General features: G+C 42.1%; 2 protein-coding genes and 1 pseudogene across 4 annotated transcripts; 1 reads left to right on the top strand and 2 right to left on the bottom strand.

The window, feature by feature from the left end:
• Nucleotides 1-343: 343 nt before the first annotated feature.
• LOC111964209 (histone acetyltransferase KAT5) lies at nucleotides 344-8308 on the top strand. The gene is made up of 15 exons (XM_023987994.1): nucleotides 344-400; nucleotides 508-574; nucleotides 1006-1074; nucleotides 1237-1499; nucleotides 2225-2293; nucleotides 3725-3907; nucleotides 4020-4100; nucleotides 4821-4886; nucleotides 5106-5354; nucleotides 6093-6182; nucleotides 6275-6415; nucleotides 6564-6657; nucleotides 6813-6972; nucleotides 7055-7136; nucleotides 7248-8308. Exons 1-15 carry the CDS (start codon nucleotides 377-379, stop codon nucleotides 7380-7382), a joined length of 1773 nt encoding a protein of 590 aa, XP_023843762.1. The 5' UTR covers nucleotides 344-376; the 3' UTR covers nucleotides 7383-8308.
• Nucleotides 8309-8316: 8 nt separating this feature from the next.
• Nucleotides 8317-14541, bottom strand: LOC111964210 (cation channel sperm-associated protein 1). Of its 3 annotated transcripts, none has more exons than XM_023987996.2 (13): nucleotides 14235-14541; nucleotides 13403-13469; nucleotides 13134-13247; nucleotides 12596-12805; nucleotides 12352-12465; nucleotides 12104-12203; nucleotides 11684-11919; nucleotides 11496-11559; nucleotides 11307-11379; nucleotides 11171-11216; nucleotides 10953-11040; nucleotides 10683-10797; nucleotides 8317-8457 (listed from the first exon to the last, which is right to left on the bottom strand). In XM_023987996.2, the coding sequence occupies exons 2-13, from the start codon at nucleotides 13443-13445 to the stop codon at nucleotides 8419-8421; spliced, it is 1242 nt and encodes a 413-aa protein (XP_023843764.1). In that variant the 5' UTR covers nucleotides 13446-13469; nucleotides 14235-14541; the 3' UTR covers nucleotides 8317-8418. The 3 variants fall into 3 exon arrangements, with proteins under 3 accessions (XP_023843764.1, XP_023843763.1, XP_023843765.1); XM_023987995.2 differs by having other exon boundaries at nucleotides 12104-12263; nucleotides 14235-14536; XM_023987997.2 differs by lacking the exons at nucleotides 8317-8457; nucleotides 11171-11216 and having other exon boundaries at nucleotides 10709-10797; nucleotides 12104-12263; nucleotides 14235-14532.
• A 462-nt stretch (nucleotides 14542-15003) lies between these two features.
• LOC111963671 (insulinoma-associated protein 1a pseudogene) lies at nucleotides 15004-17068 on the bottom strand (annotated as a pseudogene).
• Between the last annotated feature and the right edge of the window lie 2879 nt (nucleotides 17069-19947).

Raw genomic sequence — 19947 nt, forward strand, 5'->3', positions numbered from 1 at the left:
ACAAGCTGCAACAAACACTCAAACTGGACAGTTTTATCTCAATCTCTTTATTCAAAGACTCAATCATGGACACTCTTTTTTATTACATACTGTTTCAAAATTCTAAAAAAGTGACGTTAGTTGATGAAGATTATCTCATAGAACAAAACGTCTCCTACGCCTTTGTTCAACACAGACCTTATTGTCGTCATTTATAACATAAAACTACAAAAACGCCATTAATTTCTACATAGGTTTTATCTAAAGAACCATGACTGAAGTAGAGCCTACAAAAAGACGCCATTAACATATATCTCTATAATGGCACAGATACAAAGATGAGTCCTCTATCTATGTCCATTCCCCCATAACTCCTTGCGCGCTTCTATGTTCACAGATGACCAAAATGGCGGATTTGTCGGTGGGTACTCGATAATCCCAAATTGTTATACAATTACAACGTTTATATGTAGATGTGTGCCCTCGACTTTCATTAATATACATTTTCAATATATTTTCTTTCGACAGGTCGATGTTATCGAGGGCTGTCGGCTCCCTGTTCTCCGAAAAAATCAGGAAAACGAAGACGAGTGGCGTGAGTGTTGTCTCTTGGCTACCGCTAGTAGTGTAGCTAGCGCTACGCTAGCTGCATAATAAAACAACTGTCATGGCTGAATGTTTGAAAACACAAGCGGCTAGCTACGGCTAGTGGCAGATTGGAAACAAATGCGCTGGTTGTTTTACGGGGATTTAAAAATGCTTTCTACTTGTGTGTGAACGCTAGCTAGTTAGCTAACTACGTATTTTGATAGCGTGTGAATGCTGAAGTTACAGTTAGCTAGCTAACGTTATATTCACATGTGTGCGCTGTTCGTATTTACAATTTAACGTTGCCAACGTTAGCTAGATGGCGTACTTGGCTATCTAGCTAGTTTCCTACCTAATGTATAAATTGGGACAGCGAAGATGCTCATTGCTTGGATAGGTATCGATATCTGTCATGTCGTGTGATGTTTTTCTTTGCAGCCCTGGCTGAAATTCTCAGTGTGAAAGAGATCCCTGGGAGGAAACTCTACTATGTCCACTATATTGACTGTGAGTAGCCTATGCTTCATGTAATTCAGAGTGAATGTGATTGTAATGTTCTGACATTGCCATCGGTGATCTTCACAGTAGAAGTACATGTACCAGTATGTCTAAATGTGGAAAACATTTGACTAGATGTATACGTGTTTGTGTCTCTGCTTGTGTTTAAAGTCAACAAGCGTCTGGATGAGTGGGTTACTCCGGAAAGGCTTGACATGAAGAAGCTACAGTTCCCTAAGAAAGAGGCTAAAACACCTACTAAGAACGGGCTTCCGGGTTCACGGCCCAGCTCCCCAGAGAGAGAAGTGGTAAGAGCGGCCGGAACTGGCCCCCAACATCCCCCCAGCCGGCCCCCCCAGCCGCAAGCCCAGCCAAAGTCTCTACCCACCAAGACTTCTATACCAGACTTTCAAGTGCTGCAACAACAAGTTCAGGTTTGGCAGTAGTGTCTTAAGCCCAGTCCTGGGAATTGTACCCTGATACTGACAACTGACATTGTCATTGTAACCTAGATGTTTTTAGTTTTTTTGCAGTTGTGCTTAATACGGAGATTTTGGACAGCCATCTTGTTTAAACCTGTACAATAAAGTACAACCTATTTTGTGAATACCATCATTTGGTATATAGTCTTTTGAAGCTATGATAATTTATTGAAATTAGACAGTTTGAAATTATTTATAGACCTTTGTTAAATGAAAATGCCACAATTGGTGCTTCATAAATTATTTCAAAGATCTTATAAAATGAAACGTCAAGTGGCTTCATTCAAGATTTCTGGTCTTGGCTCTGTGAGGAGACAGAAGTGGCAAAATGAAGCACCAGGGGATGTATTTCTTCTGTTTAATGATATATACATGCATTTTAGCCTAAAAAAAAATGTAACTACATATTTGTACTCCGATAATGGTTGTTGACCTTTATATGGTCATTCACTTTTTTTTTTTTTTACACTGGCTTATAAAGTAATTCTCAGGCATGTGCAAACCACATGTTTATTTTCAACTGCTTGAATATATGCTGTCTTGACTGATTATGCTTCTATTACAGTATTTAATGGAAAACATGATTAGTTTAGGTGAAAAACACAACTCAATGCTTGTGGAGTTTTGTGTGACTGTCAGTTAATCCCCTTCCTCTCTTCCTTTCTGTTCAAAATCAGAGGAAGAGTCTTGATCTCAACCTTCAGACTGCCACAGCACCTTCCAGAGGCAAAACCCTGCCCACACCGGTACAGCTTCAACTTACCCATTCTACACAGATCCATGATTAACTACTGTTTTGTCCACGAAGTCAGAATGGGTTCATAGCTAAATTTGAATAGTAACAACAACCAAATTTAGACTCACTCCAGCTATTTTTGAACTTACAGATGTATACTTCTAAAATCAAGGAAAAACATATTGCGAGTAGATCAGTGCTCAGACTGGTCGATCTCCAACACATTCCTAGTCGATCACCAAACATTCTGTAAAAAAAACTACGATCAAGCCTTGCGTTCCTATTATTTTTATTTTTTCCCACACTGATTGCACTAGGTGCACTTGATTCAGCAGCCCTAGCGGAGGTAGAACCTACCGGGTAGGTCCAGAGAGAAAATCAAGTGTACCTATAGGCCTACCGCTGGCCAAACAGAACTCAGATCATGTCTGCACAGTTTACTCGAGCCATAGTCTAAAAAGAAGCCTCGAACGCACAGCAAAGTTGATACTGTGAGATTTCAAAACTTTTAAAACCTTGACAAGAGAGACGAATACAGCAAAGAGCTGCTGTTTTTGAGTAAGTTGTTGTTCAGCACTGTCAACACTTTTATAAGCCATAATGCGTATTCTCCCTACTTCCACTCACGCTACAACCAGCACTGCAGCTGCAATGAATGAGTACAGTAAAGTGTTCCGATAAGCTTGCGTTATTATTAGCGGCTTGTCTTCTTTTTTTTTTAAATTGTGGAATATTTCACTTTTTCTGGTCATAGGAGTAACAACATTAATTGGTGCATGAGGCAGAAATAATGCAGTGTGACTTGAGTATCGCCATCAGCTGGAAGACCATGTCCCTTTTCTCAGCAGAGGGAGGGAGAGAGGAGGGAAGGTGAGTCAGGTAAGGCAGCCTCACCGCTCCTCCCTCCCGTCAGACTGAACATCAGATGCAGGCCATCGGTCCAGTAAAAAAAAAAAAAAAGCTAATTATTATGCTCACTCAACTTGTTGTGTAACTTGTGAGACTAAGCTATCTATTACCAGTGTTTAAATGTAATTTCAAAATGGTCTGGGAAGAGCATTGGTAGGGCAAATGAAGCATAGCCAATATGCGGTGGTAAAGGAATTGGGCCTATAGCCTACTGCACTAACATCATTGCTACAGAACTGTTTTTAATTGGTTAATGTTGCATAGGCTTTAAAAAAATCTGAGTGGTGATCTCGGCTTGCATTTTGACTCAAAGGTTTGTGACCTCTGGATAATATGATAAATGATATTGTTGACTGGGTTTTTCCCTCCGGCCCTAGAATATGACTGGTAATGTAAAAGATGGCTATAGCACCTTGGTTATGCTTGTGGTGTGGTTGGCATTTGAAATTCCATCAACATAATCTTAAGAGATTAATTCAATGTCTTGGGCAGACATGAAAAAAACTCATTCCATGTTTCGCCTCTCATACAGAAGAGGAAAGCAGAGTCTGTGTCCCTGGCAACACAGGTGTCCCCGGCAACCCCCGTGCCATCCTTGCCAGGTTTGGCTGAAGCCTCCCAGGTGTCAGTTTACCCTGCTGTGAGGGACACCAACACTTTCAACCTCAAATCTAATGCCCACGATGATCACGAGCAGCTTACCTCACTCACCACGGTACACCAACATTTTATAACTTTGCCCTTCTGTAATGATCAATCTCTAGCCTCCCACTATTACTGTGTGTCTGTGTTTTGACTTCTTATCCCCTCTTTTCAAATCTTCCCAGAATGGTACTGCCCGTCGCCCCATGCCCAATCAACCAGGCAGGAAGAGGAAGCAGCCCCCCAACTGTGGGGGAACCGATGAAGTATGGAACACTTAAGGGATGATGACCATTTGTTTCTCTAATCGACTCATTAGTTGCTCTTGTTTCAACTGTAGACCATCTCTTCTCCCATCATTCACATTTATAGATTAACACACTTTAGCATTATACTGGCATCAACAATGAATTCTTATGTTTTTGGAAATTGCATCAGCTTCCTTTTTTAGCTGAAACGCATAAAAAATAAATCAGATTTTCACACAGGATAAAGCACAATAATATCCAGTTAGGGCTAGGGCCCTTACTACATTGACAAGTCTGAGCCGGGATACTGGACTAGTGTTGACTCTTACTGTCCTTGACCTATATGTCTATCTTTCATGGTTATATGGTTTCAGTTAGACAGTCATCTGTTTCAGAAGCCTGTGCTAGCATCAGGACAAGCACATTTTCAACAATTTTACTTGCAGCATTGTAGTGATCGTGTGAGGAAGCAAAATTGGGTTTTACATAATTATTTGTATGAACTCAGGAATGATCAACTATTGTGATTTATTGCCTTTCCGTTTAATGTTAAGATATCCCTCCCCAAATTAACAAGGAACGAAAGAACAGGTCAATATAATTTATAAAGAAATCTCCATGTTGACCTTTAACCATTGAGTTGTCCTGTATTGGTATAATTAGTATAAACTTGAATAATTTTCCGTCCCTCTTAAATCCGTTTCCAAAATCCTTCTAAACTGCTTGTTTTTCTGCTAGATAATTAAGGTTTTCCAGTATAACAACAGCCCTCGATGTGCCAATGTCTATCTGCCGCCAGGAGAGGTCCGTCTCATTTCCTTCTCATTGCCTGTGTGTCTTTGTTTCTGGAATTATTTTAAAGGTTATGGCCTTCGATCAGACCTTTATTTCATGAGAGAGCTATTTCTCAGTGTCTGGTTTTGTTTAGCTGTAAAAACTGCCTATGTTTAATCAAGGTTCTAACACAATGCATCAGATATGGAATACTATTGTTCTCTTCCCTTTCCTACTATTTTGTATCAGGACTCGCAGGACAGCTCCGATGGCATCCCCTCTGCCCCTCGCATGACCGGCAGTCTGGTGTCGGACCGTAGCCATGACGACATTGTCACGCGTATGAAGAACATTGACTGCATTGAACTGGGCCGCCACAGGCTGAAGCCCTGGTACTTCTCCCCCTACCCACAGGAACTGACCACATTGCCTATTCTCTACCTCTGCGAGTTCTGCCTCAAGTACCTCAAGAGCCTTAAGTGTCTGCAGAGGCATCTGGTGAGATGCTACATAAGAATATCTCAATGTAATGTGTGTAATACCATCACAAGAGACAGGGTTGATGTGCAGTCATGGTATTGTTTGAGCTACAGAAGACCAGGGGTCAACCAACTAGCTAGGCTGAGCTAAGGGATATAGCTACACTGAGTATACAAAACATGAATGTTCTTTCCATGACATAGACTGACCAGGTGAATCCAGGTGAAAGGTATAATCACTTATTGATGTCACTTGTTAAATCTACTTCAATCAGTGTAGATGAAGGGGAGGAGACAGGTTAAAGATGGATTTTTAAGCATTGACACTATTAAGACATGGATTGTGTATGTGTGCCTTCCAGAGTGTGAATGGGCAAGACAAAAAAAATGTTAAGTGCTATTGAACGAGGTATGGTAGTAGGCCCCAGGCGCACCGGTTTGTGTCAAGAACTGCAACGCTGGTGGGGTTTTCACGCTCAATAGTTTCCTGTGTGTATCAAGAATGGTCCTCCAGCCAACTTGGCACAACTGTGGAAAGCATTGGTGTCAACATGGGCCAGCATCCACTTGACACCTTGTAGAGTCCATCCCCTGACAAATTGAGGCTGTTCTGAGGGCAAAAGGTGGCACAGCTCAACATTAGAAATGTGTTCCTAATGTTTGGTATACTCCGTGTATATGTCCACTAGGGGCTTGGATACAGATCCACCATGTTTATGCATGTGATCCCATATTATTCTCCTGCTCTCTCATCTAGACCAAGTGTAATCTTCGGCATCCCCCTGGCAATGAGATCTACCGCAAGGGCACCATCTCCTTTTTTGAAATAGACGGCAGAAAAAACAAAGTGAGTAAAGTCCATGATCCTCCCAGCTGCATGGTTATTCTGAGATTCATTGAGATTCTCGCTTCACAACTCGTTTTTCCCATGTTTGCCAGACATACTCTCAGAACCTGTGTTTACTGGCCAAGTGTTTCCTGGACCACAAGACGCTGTACTATGACACAGACCCCTTCCTCTTCTACGTCATGACAGAGTACGACTCCAAGGGCTTCCACATAGTGGGCTACTTCTCCAAGGTACACTGAACTCCCTTATATCCTGGTATTAGCAGGTAAATATCCACTGCTCACGAATATCAGCAATAATCCTATGAAATAATTCTATAGACATGTTGAAAATACATAAACTTTTTGCAGCTGACTTACCCATGCTTTCTGTGCACAGGAGAAAGAGTCGACAGAAGATTACAACGTGGCTTGTATCCTCACCTTACCTCCCTACCAGAGGAGAGGCTACGGCAAATTGCTCATTGAGTTCAGTAAGTGACATAACTGACTTTTTAAATATTGGATCTTGGTGTAAATGTGTACAACCATTGTACTTCTACCTCAGTGTCAAAATGATCTGTCGGAGTGTTGAAATGTGGCCATTCGGTATGCTGTAACTAAGGGTCTTATTTCTGTTGGTCTTCAGGTTATGAGCTGTCTAAGGTAGAGGGGAAGACGGGCACACCAGAGAAGCCTCTGTCTGACCTGGGGCTGCTCTCCTACCGCTCCTACTGGTCCCAGACGATCCTGGAGATACTCATGGACCTCAAGCCTGACAACGGGGAGAGGCCTCAGATCACAATCAAGTATGACTCTGTCCTGTTTGTTTTCTTTTATAGCTCAAGTTGCTTCTGTAACCTAATATCACATTGTCTTGTATATTTCCAGTGAGATCAGCGAGATCACCAGTGTGAAGAAAGAGGATGTCATATCTACACTTCAGTACCTAAACCTAATAAACTACTATAAGGTGAGTGATACTAGAGTGCAGGGGACAGCACTTCAGCACTGTACTTTTAGCTGTTAAGGGAACAATCTTGATCAGCATATTTGAACCTCTTCTCTCCCTATGGTTTCTCAGGGCCAGTATATTCTGACTCTTTCAGAGGACATAGTGGAGGGGCATGAGAGAGCAATGCAGAAGCGTCATCTGCCCATCGACCCCAAATGCCTTCACTTCACCCCCAAGGACTGGAGCAAGAGGGGCAAGTGGTAGAACCCTGTCTGGTTCTCACTCTCCCTCTTACCACAGACTTTCCTGAAGCAATCAGGATGGAGAGCACCACAGATCTCCTCAGAGGGAGCTTCAATAGATTTATTTTTTCTTTCCCCTAATTGTCATCTGACCCTTTTTGTTGAAGATTTAAAAATGAACAAGAACTGTTTATTACCCATGTTTCATCTCATTGTTCTGTCTTTGAATGGTCCTAATTTCAGATTGAGGACTGAAACCCTCGGTTTCTTCACCTTCCTGGCACACTGTTGAAGGCACTCTTGGACTAGTCAGAATATGTGCTCATGTTAGTGAAAATCACTCCGTTATTGTTTTGGATGTAATCCTGGATTTTGACTACACGTCCAGTTTCATTGATCCAACACACAATGAGAACTACAGATCTAACTGTGCTTGTAATTGTATATACACTATCCTGTTTTATAAATGATTTTTAAAGTGGTGAAGCATTTCTGTATGTCAAATGTAATGTGCGGGATGCTCAGTACAGAAAATAAGCCATGTCGAACTGTTACAAGAATGTAAATGTGGATACATGTACAGTTCTGTCCTTTTTTTAAACTTGAATGTAAATGAACATGTTTGGCACTGTGTGTGTCATTTAATTTAATTACTATTTGCTGTACATTTGTGTGTATTAGGAATTTGTAACGAATGATTCATACTTTTTTGTGTTGTCGCTAATATTTAGTTATTTCCCTTCATATTTAAGTGCAAATTCAACATTGACTTGTTTTCTCAATTGTATTATCTGAACAGTGTATGGGTTTGTAAGTGGTTTAGAGTGGGGGAATGGGTGATTTAAAAAAAATTGGGAACACTGAAAGGTTATAAATCTAACAAACATGAGCTTTATATAAAAGCCTCGAGATGGATTTACACATATCTAATAAACTAGGACACTTTTACTGGGTTTCATGACTTTAATGAGTTCTCAAAGGATCAAATCTGAGTTGCCATCACTGATCTGGAGAAAGAAATAAGGGTTTCTTTACTAAGTTTGACCCTTGTTATTTCCCTATTCGTGGTCATTCCCCTGACTGTCCTCCTCTGTTGCCTGAAAAGGACATCAATACAATGGTTTAGGAGCTGAATCAGAAGCCTTATTCTTTGGCTGTTTACACATTTCCAGGTATCTATGGCTGCAGTTACACGGGCAGCCCAATTAGTTGCAAAAGAGCTGACCTGATTGGTCAAGAGACCAATTTCCTGGTAAAAAGATCAGAATTGGGCTGCCTGTGTACACGCAGCCTTAGGCAGCAGACATCAATTTATATGTACAGTTGAAGTCGGAAGTTTACACCTTAGCCAAATACATTTAAACTCAGTTTTTCACAATTCCTGTCATTTAATCCTAGTAAAAATTCCCTGTCTTAGGTCAGTTAGGATCACCACTTTATTTTAAGAATGTGAAATGTCAGAATAATAGTAGAGAGAATGATTTCAGCTTTTATTTCTTTCATCACATTCCCAGTGGGTCAGAAGTTTACATACACTCAATTAGTATTTGGTAGCATTGCCTTTAAATTGTTGAACTTGGGTCAAATGTTTAGGGTAGCCTTCCACAAGCTTCCCACAATAAGTTGGGTGAATTTTGGCCCATTCCTCCTGACAGAATTGGTGTAACTGAGTCAGGTTTGTAGGCCTCCTTGCTCGCACACGCTTTTTCAATTCTGCCCACACAGTTTCTATAGGATTGAGGTCAGAGCTTAGTGGTGGCCACTCCAATACCTTGACTTTGTTGCCATTTTGCCACAACTTTGGAAGTATGCTTGGGGTCATTGTCCATTTGGAAAACCCATTTGCGACCAAGCTTTAACTTCCTGACTGATGTCTTTAGATGTTGCTTCAATATATCCGCATAATTTTCCAACCTCATTATGCCATCTATTTTGTGAAGTGCACCAGTCCCTCCCGCAGCAAAGCACCCCCACAACATGATGCTGCCACCCCCGTGCTTCACGGTTGGGATGGTGTTCTTCGGCTTGCAAGCGTCCCCCTTTTTCTTCCACACATAACAATGGTCATTATGGCCAAACAGTTCTATATTTGTTTCATCAGACCAGAGGACATTTCTCCAAAAAAGTGTGATCTTTGTCCCCATGTGCAGTTGCAAACCATAGTCTGACTTTTTTATGGCGGTTTTGGAGCAGTGGCTTCTTCCTTGCTGAGCGGCCTTTCAGGTTATGTCGATATTGGACTCGTTTTACTGTGGATATAGAGACTTTTGTACCTGTTTCCTCCAGCATCTTCACAAGGTCCTTTGCTGTTGTTCTGGGATTGATTTGCACTTTTCGCACCAAAGTACATTCATCTCTAGGAGACAGAACGCGTCTCCTTCCTGAGCGGTATGACGGCTGCGTGGTCCCATGGTGTTTATACTTGTGTACTATTGTTTGTACAGATGAACGTGGTACCTTCAGGCGTTTGGAAATTGCTCCCAAGGATGAACCAGACTTGTGGTCTACAATTTTTTTTCTGAGGTCTTGGCTGATTCTTTTGATGTATTTCCCATGATGTCAAGCAAAGAGGCACTGAGTTGGAAGGTAGGCCTTGAAATACATCCACAGGTACACCTCCAATTGACTCAAATTATGTCAATTAGCCTATCAGAAGCTTCTAAAGCCATGACATAATTTTCTGGAATTTTCCAAGCTGTTTAAAGGCACAGTCAACTTAGTGTATGTAAACTTCTGACCCACTGGAATTGGGATACAGTGATTATAAGTGAAATAATCTGTCTGTAAACAATTGTTGGAAAAATTACTTGTCATGCAACGACTTCCCAAACTATAGTTTGTTAACAGAAATGTGTGGAGTGGTTGAAAAATTTGTTTAATGACTCCAACCTAAGTGTATGTAAACTTCCGACCAACTGTAAGTCATTTAGGTCTTCAATGTTTTGGATCTCCACTTATTAAACCGGCAAAGGACAAACATGTAACAGCTCCTTTACAGTGTGTGGAATACTTCACTTTCCTTCAAGTGGTAGTTTGAAAATGTTGCAACAAAGACACTCCAATGCATGTCTGATACTCCTACTATGTTCTTCAAGAGCAAACACCCTTTTAATTGTACATCTTTGACGCCAATTGTGATACAATTCCAATGGGTCAGACGTTTACATACACTAGTTGACTGTTGAAAAACGAGTTTTAATGACTCCAACCTAAGTGTATGTAAACTTCCGACTTCAACTGTAAGTAAAATGGAGCTATGTTGTACTCCACTCCAGAAGTTTCTGTCTACAGAGAGAATGTCTACAGAGAGAAATGCTCTCACCTCAAAGAAGGTGTCAATGAGGCGCTCCAGAACACAGCCCTGGGAGCGGAACGTCTGCTGGTTCTGATCTATGGATGCCAGCAGTCTGAGGTAGCTGGTGATCAGCTCTATCTCCCTATGGACCAGTCATGTTGGGGCTCTTGTTAGATTGCGACTACAGCACATAGACTAGTTTGTAAAATGGCTTGGCAAAACAGGCTTTTCTGTTTGCATTGTGAACCAAATTGACAGCTGGCTTTTCTCCTGTTTGTGTTCGACATACTTTCTTACCTCTTTCCATACTTATTTTCACTATAGGTCAATTTCAGGGCCTCTTCATAGAACTCCTCATCGGTCTGTGGTTCAATGGGCTGGGGCTCTACAGACAGGAGGAGAGGAGACTGGTTCAGTCCTGTCTTTCTGCTGCTTATTGTTTGTATTTTGCCTCACCCACAAGTACATGTGGTAGCCTTTTGAAAAATGTAGGACCGACCGACCGACCAACCAACCTAATTTCTTCATTGACTGCATCTCACTCTCATATATATCCTGGAACTAAAGTAGAACAGAATGCAGTGGTATGTTCAGCAAAATCTACTCCAGTATCTGTCTTTTTTGCCTTGTTGTTTGTCATGGTCGGAATACCTTTTGGATCTTTGACGCCATCCGTCTCTTGATTGTCATCTGGAAGTTGTCGACGAGGACAGCAATGAATAGACTATGCAGAGAAAATTACAATGTACAATTAAAAGGGTGTTTGCTCTTGAAGAACATAGTAGGAGTATCAGACATGCATTGGAGTGTCTTTGTTGCAACATTTTCAAACCTACTCACTTGAGGAAAGTGAAGTATTCCACCACAATGTACAGGACAAGGAAGATGATAATATGAGGTGCACCTGTCATTTATAGAAAGTTATTTATAGAAAGTCTTGACCACAAATAGTTACATCATGTGATGATTGATGATGCCCAACTTCTAGACCATGCATGACACACACACTGTAGTGTTCCCTCCCTCACCGTTGTCTCGGCTGGTAGAGTAGATGAAAGCCCAGTCATCCAGCGTGAGTAGCTGGAACAGAGTGAAAATTGTCCGAAACATGTTGCCAAAGCGATGCGGGTCAGACTCGTTGAACATCTCTCGGAAAATGACAGCAAACATGAAGAGGAATGTGAACATGAGGATGATGATGGCCCCCATTGACTGGAGAGACTGGAGACAGGTGGACACGATGGACTGGAGATTTTGGAGAAAGCTGTCAAGGAAAGGATGACATGTTACTGAACCATGATGAAAGATATTAGATGTTGATGTATTAATATAGGTTATGTACTTGGGGTGTCAGAGTTCATCCATTGAAGTGCTATCAAAGGAAATCAAACAGAGGGGTGGTCGGTCTGAATAATGAGTTAATGCTGAAAAACACTCATGCATCCTACCGGATGGTACGCAAGACCCGGAACGCTCGGATGGCCCGGACCCCTTTGAAGAGCTTGAGGATGCGGAAGATTGTGGATGCCTGACCTCCACTGAAGTTCCCTGTAGACTCAATGAGTGGCAGCAGGAAGTCAATGAGGCTCATCGTAATGATGAAAAAGTCTGAGACAGGCAGAGAACAGAGGGGAAAAATAGAAATGAGATGAAACAGTAGGAAACTGATCCCAAGCCAATGCAAACAGCTACCTACCCAGGTCATTCCAGGGGTTTTTGAAGTAGAGTCGACCCCAGACAAGCAATTTCAGCACACATTCCATTAAATAGATTGCCAGAAAAGCGGAATCCAAAGCTGAGAAGAACCACCCTGGCATTTGGAAACAAAACAGATGTCATTAACACACTTCAACCCATGCATGAGCTCTTTATGCAGGAGAATAGAGAACTTACTAAAAGTAGATTTTAAAAAGTCAATGTATTTTCCCTGTTTCTCACACCTCCTCTCACAGTCACACTTTCAAATGTCTGGGCCACCAGGGTCCCTGTGTTGAGCACCACCACAAACAGGATGAACTTGTCAAACATGGGGTCTTCTGTGAAGGCCACAATGATCCTGAACAGCTGATGCATCCAGTCCTGCAGAGCACCCCATGCCCTCAGCCAACCTTTTCTAGAGTTTCGCTGCTCCTGGATCCTCCGCTGCTCATCTGAGAGAAAGAGAGAGAGATGAGATGGGGGAGAGATGGAGGGAGGGGTGGATGCACACACCACAGGAGATTAGTGGCACCTTAATTGGGGAGGATGGGCACGTGGTAATGACTGGACGGAATGGGTAGAATGGTTTCAAACACATCAAACATGTTCGACTCTTCTATTTATTCCATTGCAGCCATTACAATGAGTATGTTCTCCTATAGCTCCTCCCATCAGCCTCCTCTAGCACACACATAATTAAAGTGGCCGTTGAGAGTTGTAACTTTTCCGGAACAGTTTGCCCCTATGACGATAGTAGTCAGTATACCATACTTCACATACCTTTTTGGATGAGCCTCTTCAACATTTCACCATCTAAGGCCGCACATGTTGAGAACACTCGCTTCTTGTGTGGCTGCTTGGCTGCTACAGATGACTTGTGGTGGCTGGTTGAGCCTGCATAATAGATAACGAATGATGATGCTCATAGACATACAAATACACAAAAGTACAGAGAGATTTGATGACAGTGTGGATTATAAATATTGGATTCTGAAGTCCTTCTTCCATGTAAAAGTAAATCGTTGTGATTGGGCGGGGGGGGGTCTTGCCCTTTCCAGCCACTGTCTGCCTGTATGATGGTCGATTTTCCATCTTGCACTCCACGCTAAACACACACTGCAGAGAAGAGTACCAGAGAAGTATAATGAAAACATGTAACATCAAACCTGTAATCTCTTATTGTAACAACCTGTAAAGCTACTGACCACCAAAATGGTCATAGTGGAGAACCTTGAGCACGTTCTGATGGCAGCACAATGATTTATTGTATTGTTAGACTTAGAGGAACTTTAGTTTTCCAAAGGAACATTACTTCATGCCATCACTACTTTATCTTCACAACAATTCCCAGTGTCATTAGCTACAAACACTTCTAATTAAGGCATCTGTCAAATATTCATCAATACAAACAAGTCGCTTAGCATTTACCGGATTGTCTCTGGAAAAATAAAACCTTCGGCATGGAGGAATGGTACAGAATGCCACCGGAATACATCTGTGCGTCATAAGGACTTCTTTATTCTCAACGCTTCCTTGACCATTCTATTCCATCCATTCTATTCTATTCTAGTCTACTGTGCTATTATTTTTGTTTTTTTTCTCTCTCCACACGGGATGATAACAGTGTAGCTTACAACAATTGTTTCCATTTGATGTGAGAGGATATCTTGCGTCAAAAATAAATGAAGGACTCTTCCTTGGCTTGTTATAATAAGTCCTTTCAATTTGAACAATTTCAATTTATTTTGGAATAGTGGTGAAAAAACAGACCGTAGCCTACTTATATTTTGTCCGATTTCTAATACATTTTGAAATAGTAATATGGTTACATTTTGAAATGTAGTTCGTCATTGTAAATAAGAACGTTCTTAACTGTCTTACCTGTATGAATAAAGGTGACACGAATCATTTTTTTAATAGGCTATTCACTACGTTTTATGAAAACAACGATACGTGCATAATTTCGTAAATATAGGCAAAATTGTTATTCCGGATTTTGTTTTTACCCGTAAGAAATCGAAAACAACATCCTGTCTGTGGAATTTAAGACTGATAACCGTTATCCTACTTCCGGCAGTCACGGAGTACCCCCAACAGTACACATTTTTGATGTGACCCTGGATACCTAATTCAACTTGTCAATTTATCATCAAGCCCTCAATGAGTTGAATCAGGTGAGTTTGTCAGGGGCAACAACCAAAATGTGTGCTGTTGGGGGTACTCGAGGACTAGAGTTGGAAAACAGTCCTACTGCACCCTTCCCCTGAAGTTGTACCTAATGACAACTGTCAAGGTTGATGCGTAAAGTTGGAAAAATTCTACATCAAATGGGGACATGGAATAGTCCATGTTTTTTAATAGTCTATTTGCTCTACATAAAGAGCATACTTTTAGAATTGGTGTTGGAGATTATATGGTATTGTAACGACCCTGGGTTTATAAGCGCGGAAATCGACTCTGCCGCACGAGCATGCTTTTGCAGTCGATAGCGCGCCGGACCTCGGGCTAGAAAGTCGAGGGTTCGAGACCTGCTCCCTGCCTGTTTCATTGCAGTATGTATGGTAAGTAGATGTTGCAGAAAATGGATCTAACCTAACAAAAAGTAAAAACACCATGACATATTTTCTATAATAAATACACAATTGCATAGTAGATTTATACTCCCTTTATTATTTTAGGAAGAAGTTGGCATGGTAATATTGTTTCAACGAAAAATATGACATTAATTTGGTCAGAGGTAATTAGAGGCAATGCGAAATTGCTTTTTTGTCATTACGCAAATCATCACAATCAAAAGCAACATGATTAATACAAATGTGGGCAGATAAATAAACAAACACATACATTATTAAATAAACAAATAAATAAATATCAAATAAATAATTGATTAGATAGATAGATAAATATAACTTTGTAGAAAACAAAACTAATTTACACAAAACTATAGCCTACTATTCAGGAGAAACATTTCTGATTTCACAACAATTGTTTACAAGAACTCTGTCCACACATGGAATTCAGTCATAATGCCGAAGCAAACAGTCTGAGTTTATTAAATCGTTTGAGACAAAACGATGACCTGTCTGCTCTCCGTTGGGTGATATTTGTTTATGTGTCTGGTGAGGCCAGAGGAGGAGAATACACTTTCACTACAAAATCGACACGGAAACACCTCTCCTGTAACCTTTGTGATGCACTCAGTCCCTGCGTATTTGGAGGAGGGCTCGGGTGTTTCTGGGCCGGACTCGAGCAGGTTGCTGGGTTGTTGGTCGGAGACTTTGGCCGAATGAGACTGATTCTGAGGATGACTAGCTGCTTTCCTATTGTGCAAGGCCAAGTGTTTCCTTAGGTACGCTTGTTTTCTGAATTTCTTTGAGCACTGTGGGCAGCTGAACATAATTTCTTCATCAGAGCCCGAGTCTGAGGGTGGCGGGGAGGGTGGGAGCGCCTCTCTGGCTGTTGGTGTGTCAGGTCGGCTCTCCTCTCTCTGTGATGAGACTCTCTCCACTTGAAAACCCTTTGGCTTGTGCCAACGTCGGTGGGAGGCCAGGTTAGCGGGACAACTAAAAACTTTGTCACATTCGTCGCAGCGATATTCGACTCGGACGATGCGAGAGCACTTGTGGAAGGCCAAAGTGAGAGGGTCTGCATACCGCTCATTGCAAAGCTGACAGATGAACTCTCCAAGCGGACTGCCGGTGTTGGAGCGCTGCTTCACCTCATCCTTTGCCTCCTCTGTAATGCGCAGTCCGAGGACGGGAGATGTGGTTACCTCATCCCGGAGGCTGGACTTCTTCTCTTGGTTTTGGGAGCTTGAGGACTTGCGCTTTTTAGAATTAGTATGGGGATATTTAGCGTTGGAGGAGGCAGGCCGCTTCACTGCTGCATATTTAGCATTCCCGCACATGGTGTCCAGCCTGGTGGTCATCTCCTGAAGAGACGACGACACTGGGGAACCATCAATGGTGAATCTTCCCAAATTTGCCTCGGGGAAGGTATCTGCTGGAGCAGGAGAAAGAGAGCTTAGCATTTGATGAGCGATGTCCACGGGTGTGTATTGATATCCCTCGCTGTCAGGCCGGGTCGGGCTCAGTGAAGGCGCACAGTGAGACTCTGGAATTCCACCGAAAATACCCCCGCTGGGAACTCTGATAAAGTTGTGGCACACGGAAGGCAGTGCATGAGCCGGGGCATTCTCGACCAATGAAGAACAGTTGGCGTCCAGCGCCAAGTCCTCCTCGCGTATCCTGTATGAAACAGGACCACCCTTTTTAGAACGTTTTATAAGGAAACCCTTTGGCATGGTGACTGTCAGGAAGCACACACGACGCGTTATAAACAACCTCAATAAGATTTTGCTGTCGAGGCCAGGAATTGGAAAGAGGCGTGCGTAATCGTAGTGCGCCCTATTCGCTCTGCGGTATTTGTCGACACTGGCGCTCTGTCGTTTGTCTCGGTCTTTATAAAGGCCCCGAGCGAAGGCCCGGAGCGGTCATTGTGCGTCAGTTAGGACGCAGATGGCAGCAGTCCAGCCGTCAATAGAAAGGCCCGGCAACATAATCCACCGGGAGTCTCTGAGGAGCACAGCGGCAGATGTCAGCCTCCCCCATTGCGGAGTCCCCCCCAGACCACTTGTCCCGTCCTTGACGGTCCCTAGCCATTATGCAGATTACACAGAGCCACGCCACACTTATCCAGCCTTTATCCTCCCATGTCCTCTGAGACTATTCAACACACACGTACCGCAGCCGTCCATCCATTCATCAAAACGCATGATTCAAGAGGAAGGGGGGGGGGGGGGGTGAGTCAGTCTTGTGCCAGTTTGGGGGTAAAGAAACAGAGAGAAGAGGCAGAGAGAAGAGGCACAGCACCAGTTCATCTATGCAGATCAGTGCTCAATGCGCTGCTCAAATGCACCTTAAACATTGGTGTCCAGGAGCATTCAACCCGTTGAACAATTTTATTTAATTGAATGTGATTTCAACATCAAGAGAATAAAAATCACATAAAAAGTAACTCCATATGTGGAGTTATTTTACGTTTTGGAAATGCAGGCCCTGATGTGAAGGGGATCCCAATTATTTTATCATCAACGTTTAAATAAATTCTGCTCCCTAGTTGTGGAAAACATTGAATACCGCCAACGTCAAACGTCTCAACTCAACAATAGAAACAGTCTGTCATGTCATTGTCAGTGAAATTAACCATTTTCATCACACGTCTAGAATCTGGCGAATAAAAAACACATTACATATACAGACCCAACCCCCAACTTAACAAAATACATATTATTAGCAGCAAAGCTATCTGAATCAGGGCTGTCTTGTAAAGGGCAACAAAAACGTTTGAAATCAATAAATGGTAAAGGTCACAGGTCAGACATCTTCCATATGTAACAGGGTTGGTTATGTTTCCACTTGCCTCTAAAGAAATGTGTATTTAATGTTCAAGCATTCTTATTGGTTAGTTTAACTCAATTGGCCCCGCTTGCAGATAGGGGGAGATCGCGAACGTCAGGTCTTCCCAGTAGGAAAATGTGATGCAAGGGTTAGGTCACTTTCTGAATACTGTTTTCTATTTTACAATGTGTACAAGTTTGCTGTACGTTACTGATTTACACATGTGTGGGTATATGGTACCTGTTAGGGATTGAGGGGCTTTCTGGGATGTGCTTTGACATATGATTGCTGTAAATAATTGTGTTAGCTAGCATACACCGATGTCATGGTCACATAAGCCACTGCTAACACAGTTGTCTTCATGCTACAGATTTTGCCATCGACAGCCATCAATACTGTTAAGCCCTGCACAACTAACGTGCTGTTTCCCATTTAACAACAGGTGTTTACACATGTTATATTTTGTATTGTATTTTTGTATTTTGTTCGCCCAGTAGGAAAATGTGATGCAAGGGATTTTGCCATCGACAGCCATCAATACCGTTAAGCCCTGCACAACTAACGTGCTGTTTCGCATTTAACAACAGAAATAAATGATGCTCAACTGGGACCACTGGCCGAAGTGATTTATTTTGAGAAAACACGACGCATGGAGAGTACATTATACATCTGTTACACATAGCCTAACTGTAAAGCCATGAAACATGACAGGTTTACCTATAAACTAAATGCCAGTGTTTAAAACTTAAACATAAGGCATTTAGACTTGCCAATTAATGTTCTCATCTTAAACACAGGTTGTTTAGTATGCAAGATTAAACATGATAGTCAGCTTTTTTCCAGTCACTTCTTTCCAACCAGGAGAACACCTATATCTCCTGTGTTCAGATTTTAAACACTAGTGTTTACTTTCCCATCATCCTGTTTAGAGTGCATTGTCACTAGAAATTGATGTGACTTTCCATGCCTTTTATTCAGATCAGTATTAGGAATCTGTCATGTTACTTACACTGAACAAAAATATAAATGCGTCATTTAAAGTGTTGGTCCCATGTTTCATGAGATTAAATAAAAGATCCCAGACATTTTCCATATTTCCAAAAGGCTTATTTCTCTAAAATGTTGTGCAGAAATGTGTTTACTTCCATGCTAGTGCGCATTTCTACTTTACCAAGATAATCCATCCACCTGACAGGTGTGGCATATCAAGAAGATGATTAAACAACATGATCATTACACAGGTGCACCTTGTGCTGGGGACAAAAAAGGCCAATCTAAAATGTGCAGTTTTGTCACACAACACAATGCCACAGATGTCTCAAATTTTGAGGGAGTGTACAATTGGCATGCAGACTGGATGAATGTCCACCAGAGCTGTTGCCAGATAATTGAATGTTCATTTCTCTACCATAAGCCTCCTCCAATGTCATTTAAGAGAATTTGGCAGTACGTCCAACCGGCCTCACAACCATAGACCACGTGTATGGCGTTGTGTGGGCGAGCGGTTTGCTGATGTCAACGTTATGAACAGAGTGCCCCATGGTGGCGGTGGGGTTATAGTATGGGCAGGCATAATTTACGGACAATGAACACAATTGCATTTTATTTATGGAAATTTGCATGCACAGAGATACAATGAAAAGATCCTGAGGCCCATTGACGTGCCATTCCTCTGCTGTTATCACTTCATGTTTAACCATGATGATGCCTGGCCCCATGTTGCAAGGATCTGTACACAATTCCTGTAAACTGAAAATGTTCCAGTTCTTCCATGGCCTGCGTACATCAGACATGTCACCCATTGAACATGTTTGGGATGCTCTGGGTCGACGTGTACGACAGCGTGTTCCAGTTCCCGTCAATATCCAGCAACTTCGCACAGCCATTGAAGAGGAGTGGGTAAACATTCTACAGGCCACAATCAACAGCCTGATCCACTCTGTGCGAAGGAAGGATGTGTTGCGCTGCATGAGGCAAAATGGTGCTCAAACGCCGAAGTCGTCTCAAAACAAAAGTGACGTTATTAAGCATGTGCAGTAAAAAGTAGGATTCTGTTTTTACATGCAAAAGTGATTGCTTTTGATAAAAACGCTTTATCTGCCTCCCCAATGAAAACTAGTTTGAAAATTCTGACATATTTTATGGAAAATATATGTTGTATGTTTCTGGACGGTGCACCATGCTTCCTTGTTGAC

This window comes from Salvelinus sp. IW2-2015, linkage group LG5 (assembly GCF_002910315.2).
Source record: "Salvelinus sp. IW2-2015 linkage group LG5, ASM291031v2, whole genome shotgun sequence".
Taxonomy (NCBI): domain Eukaryota; kingdom Metazoa; phylum Chordata; class Actinopteri; order Salmoniformes; family Salmonidae; genus Salvelinus; species Salvelinus sp. IW2-2015.

Excerpts from the sequence above, each read along its gene's own strand:
- LOC111964209 (XM_023987994.1), top strand. The coding sequence starts at position 377 with ATGACCAAAATGGCGGATTTGTCG. Across the intron at positions 1,075-1,236 it reads CTATGTCCACTATATTGACT|TCAACAAGCGTCTGGATGAG; the intron begins GTGAGTAGCCTA and ends TTGTGTTTAAAG. Across the intron at positions 6,658-6,812 it reads CAAATTGCTCATTGAGTTCA|GTTATGAGCTGTCTAAGGTA; the intron begins GTAAGTGACATA and ends GTTGGTCTTCAG.
- LOC111964210 (XM_023987995.2), bottom strand. The coding sequence starts at position 13,445 with ATGGAAAATCGACCATCATACAGGCAGACAGTGGCTGGAAAGG. Across the intron at positions 11,920-12,103 it reads CGGGTCTTGCGTACCATCCG|CTTTCTCCAAAATCTCCAGT; the intron begins GTAGGATGCATG and ends TTTCCTTGACAG. Across the intron at positions 11,217-11,306 it reads TGGCGTCAAAGATCCAAAAG|TTCCAGGATATATATGAGAG; the intron begins GTATTCCGACCA and ends GTTCTACTTTAG.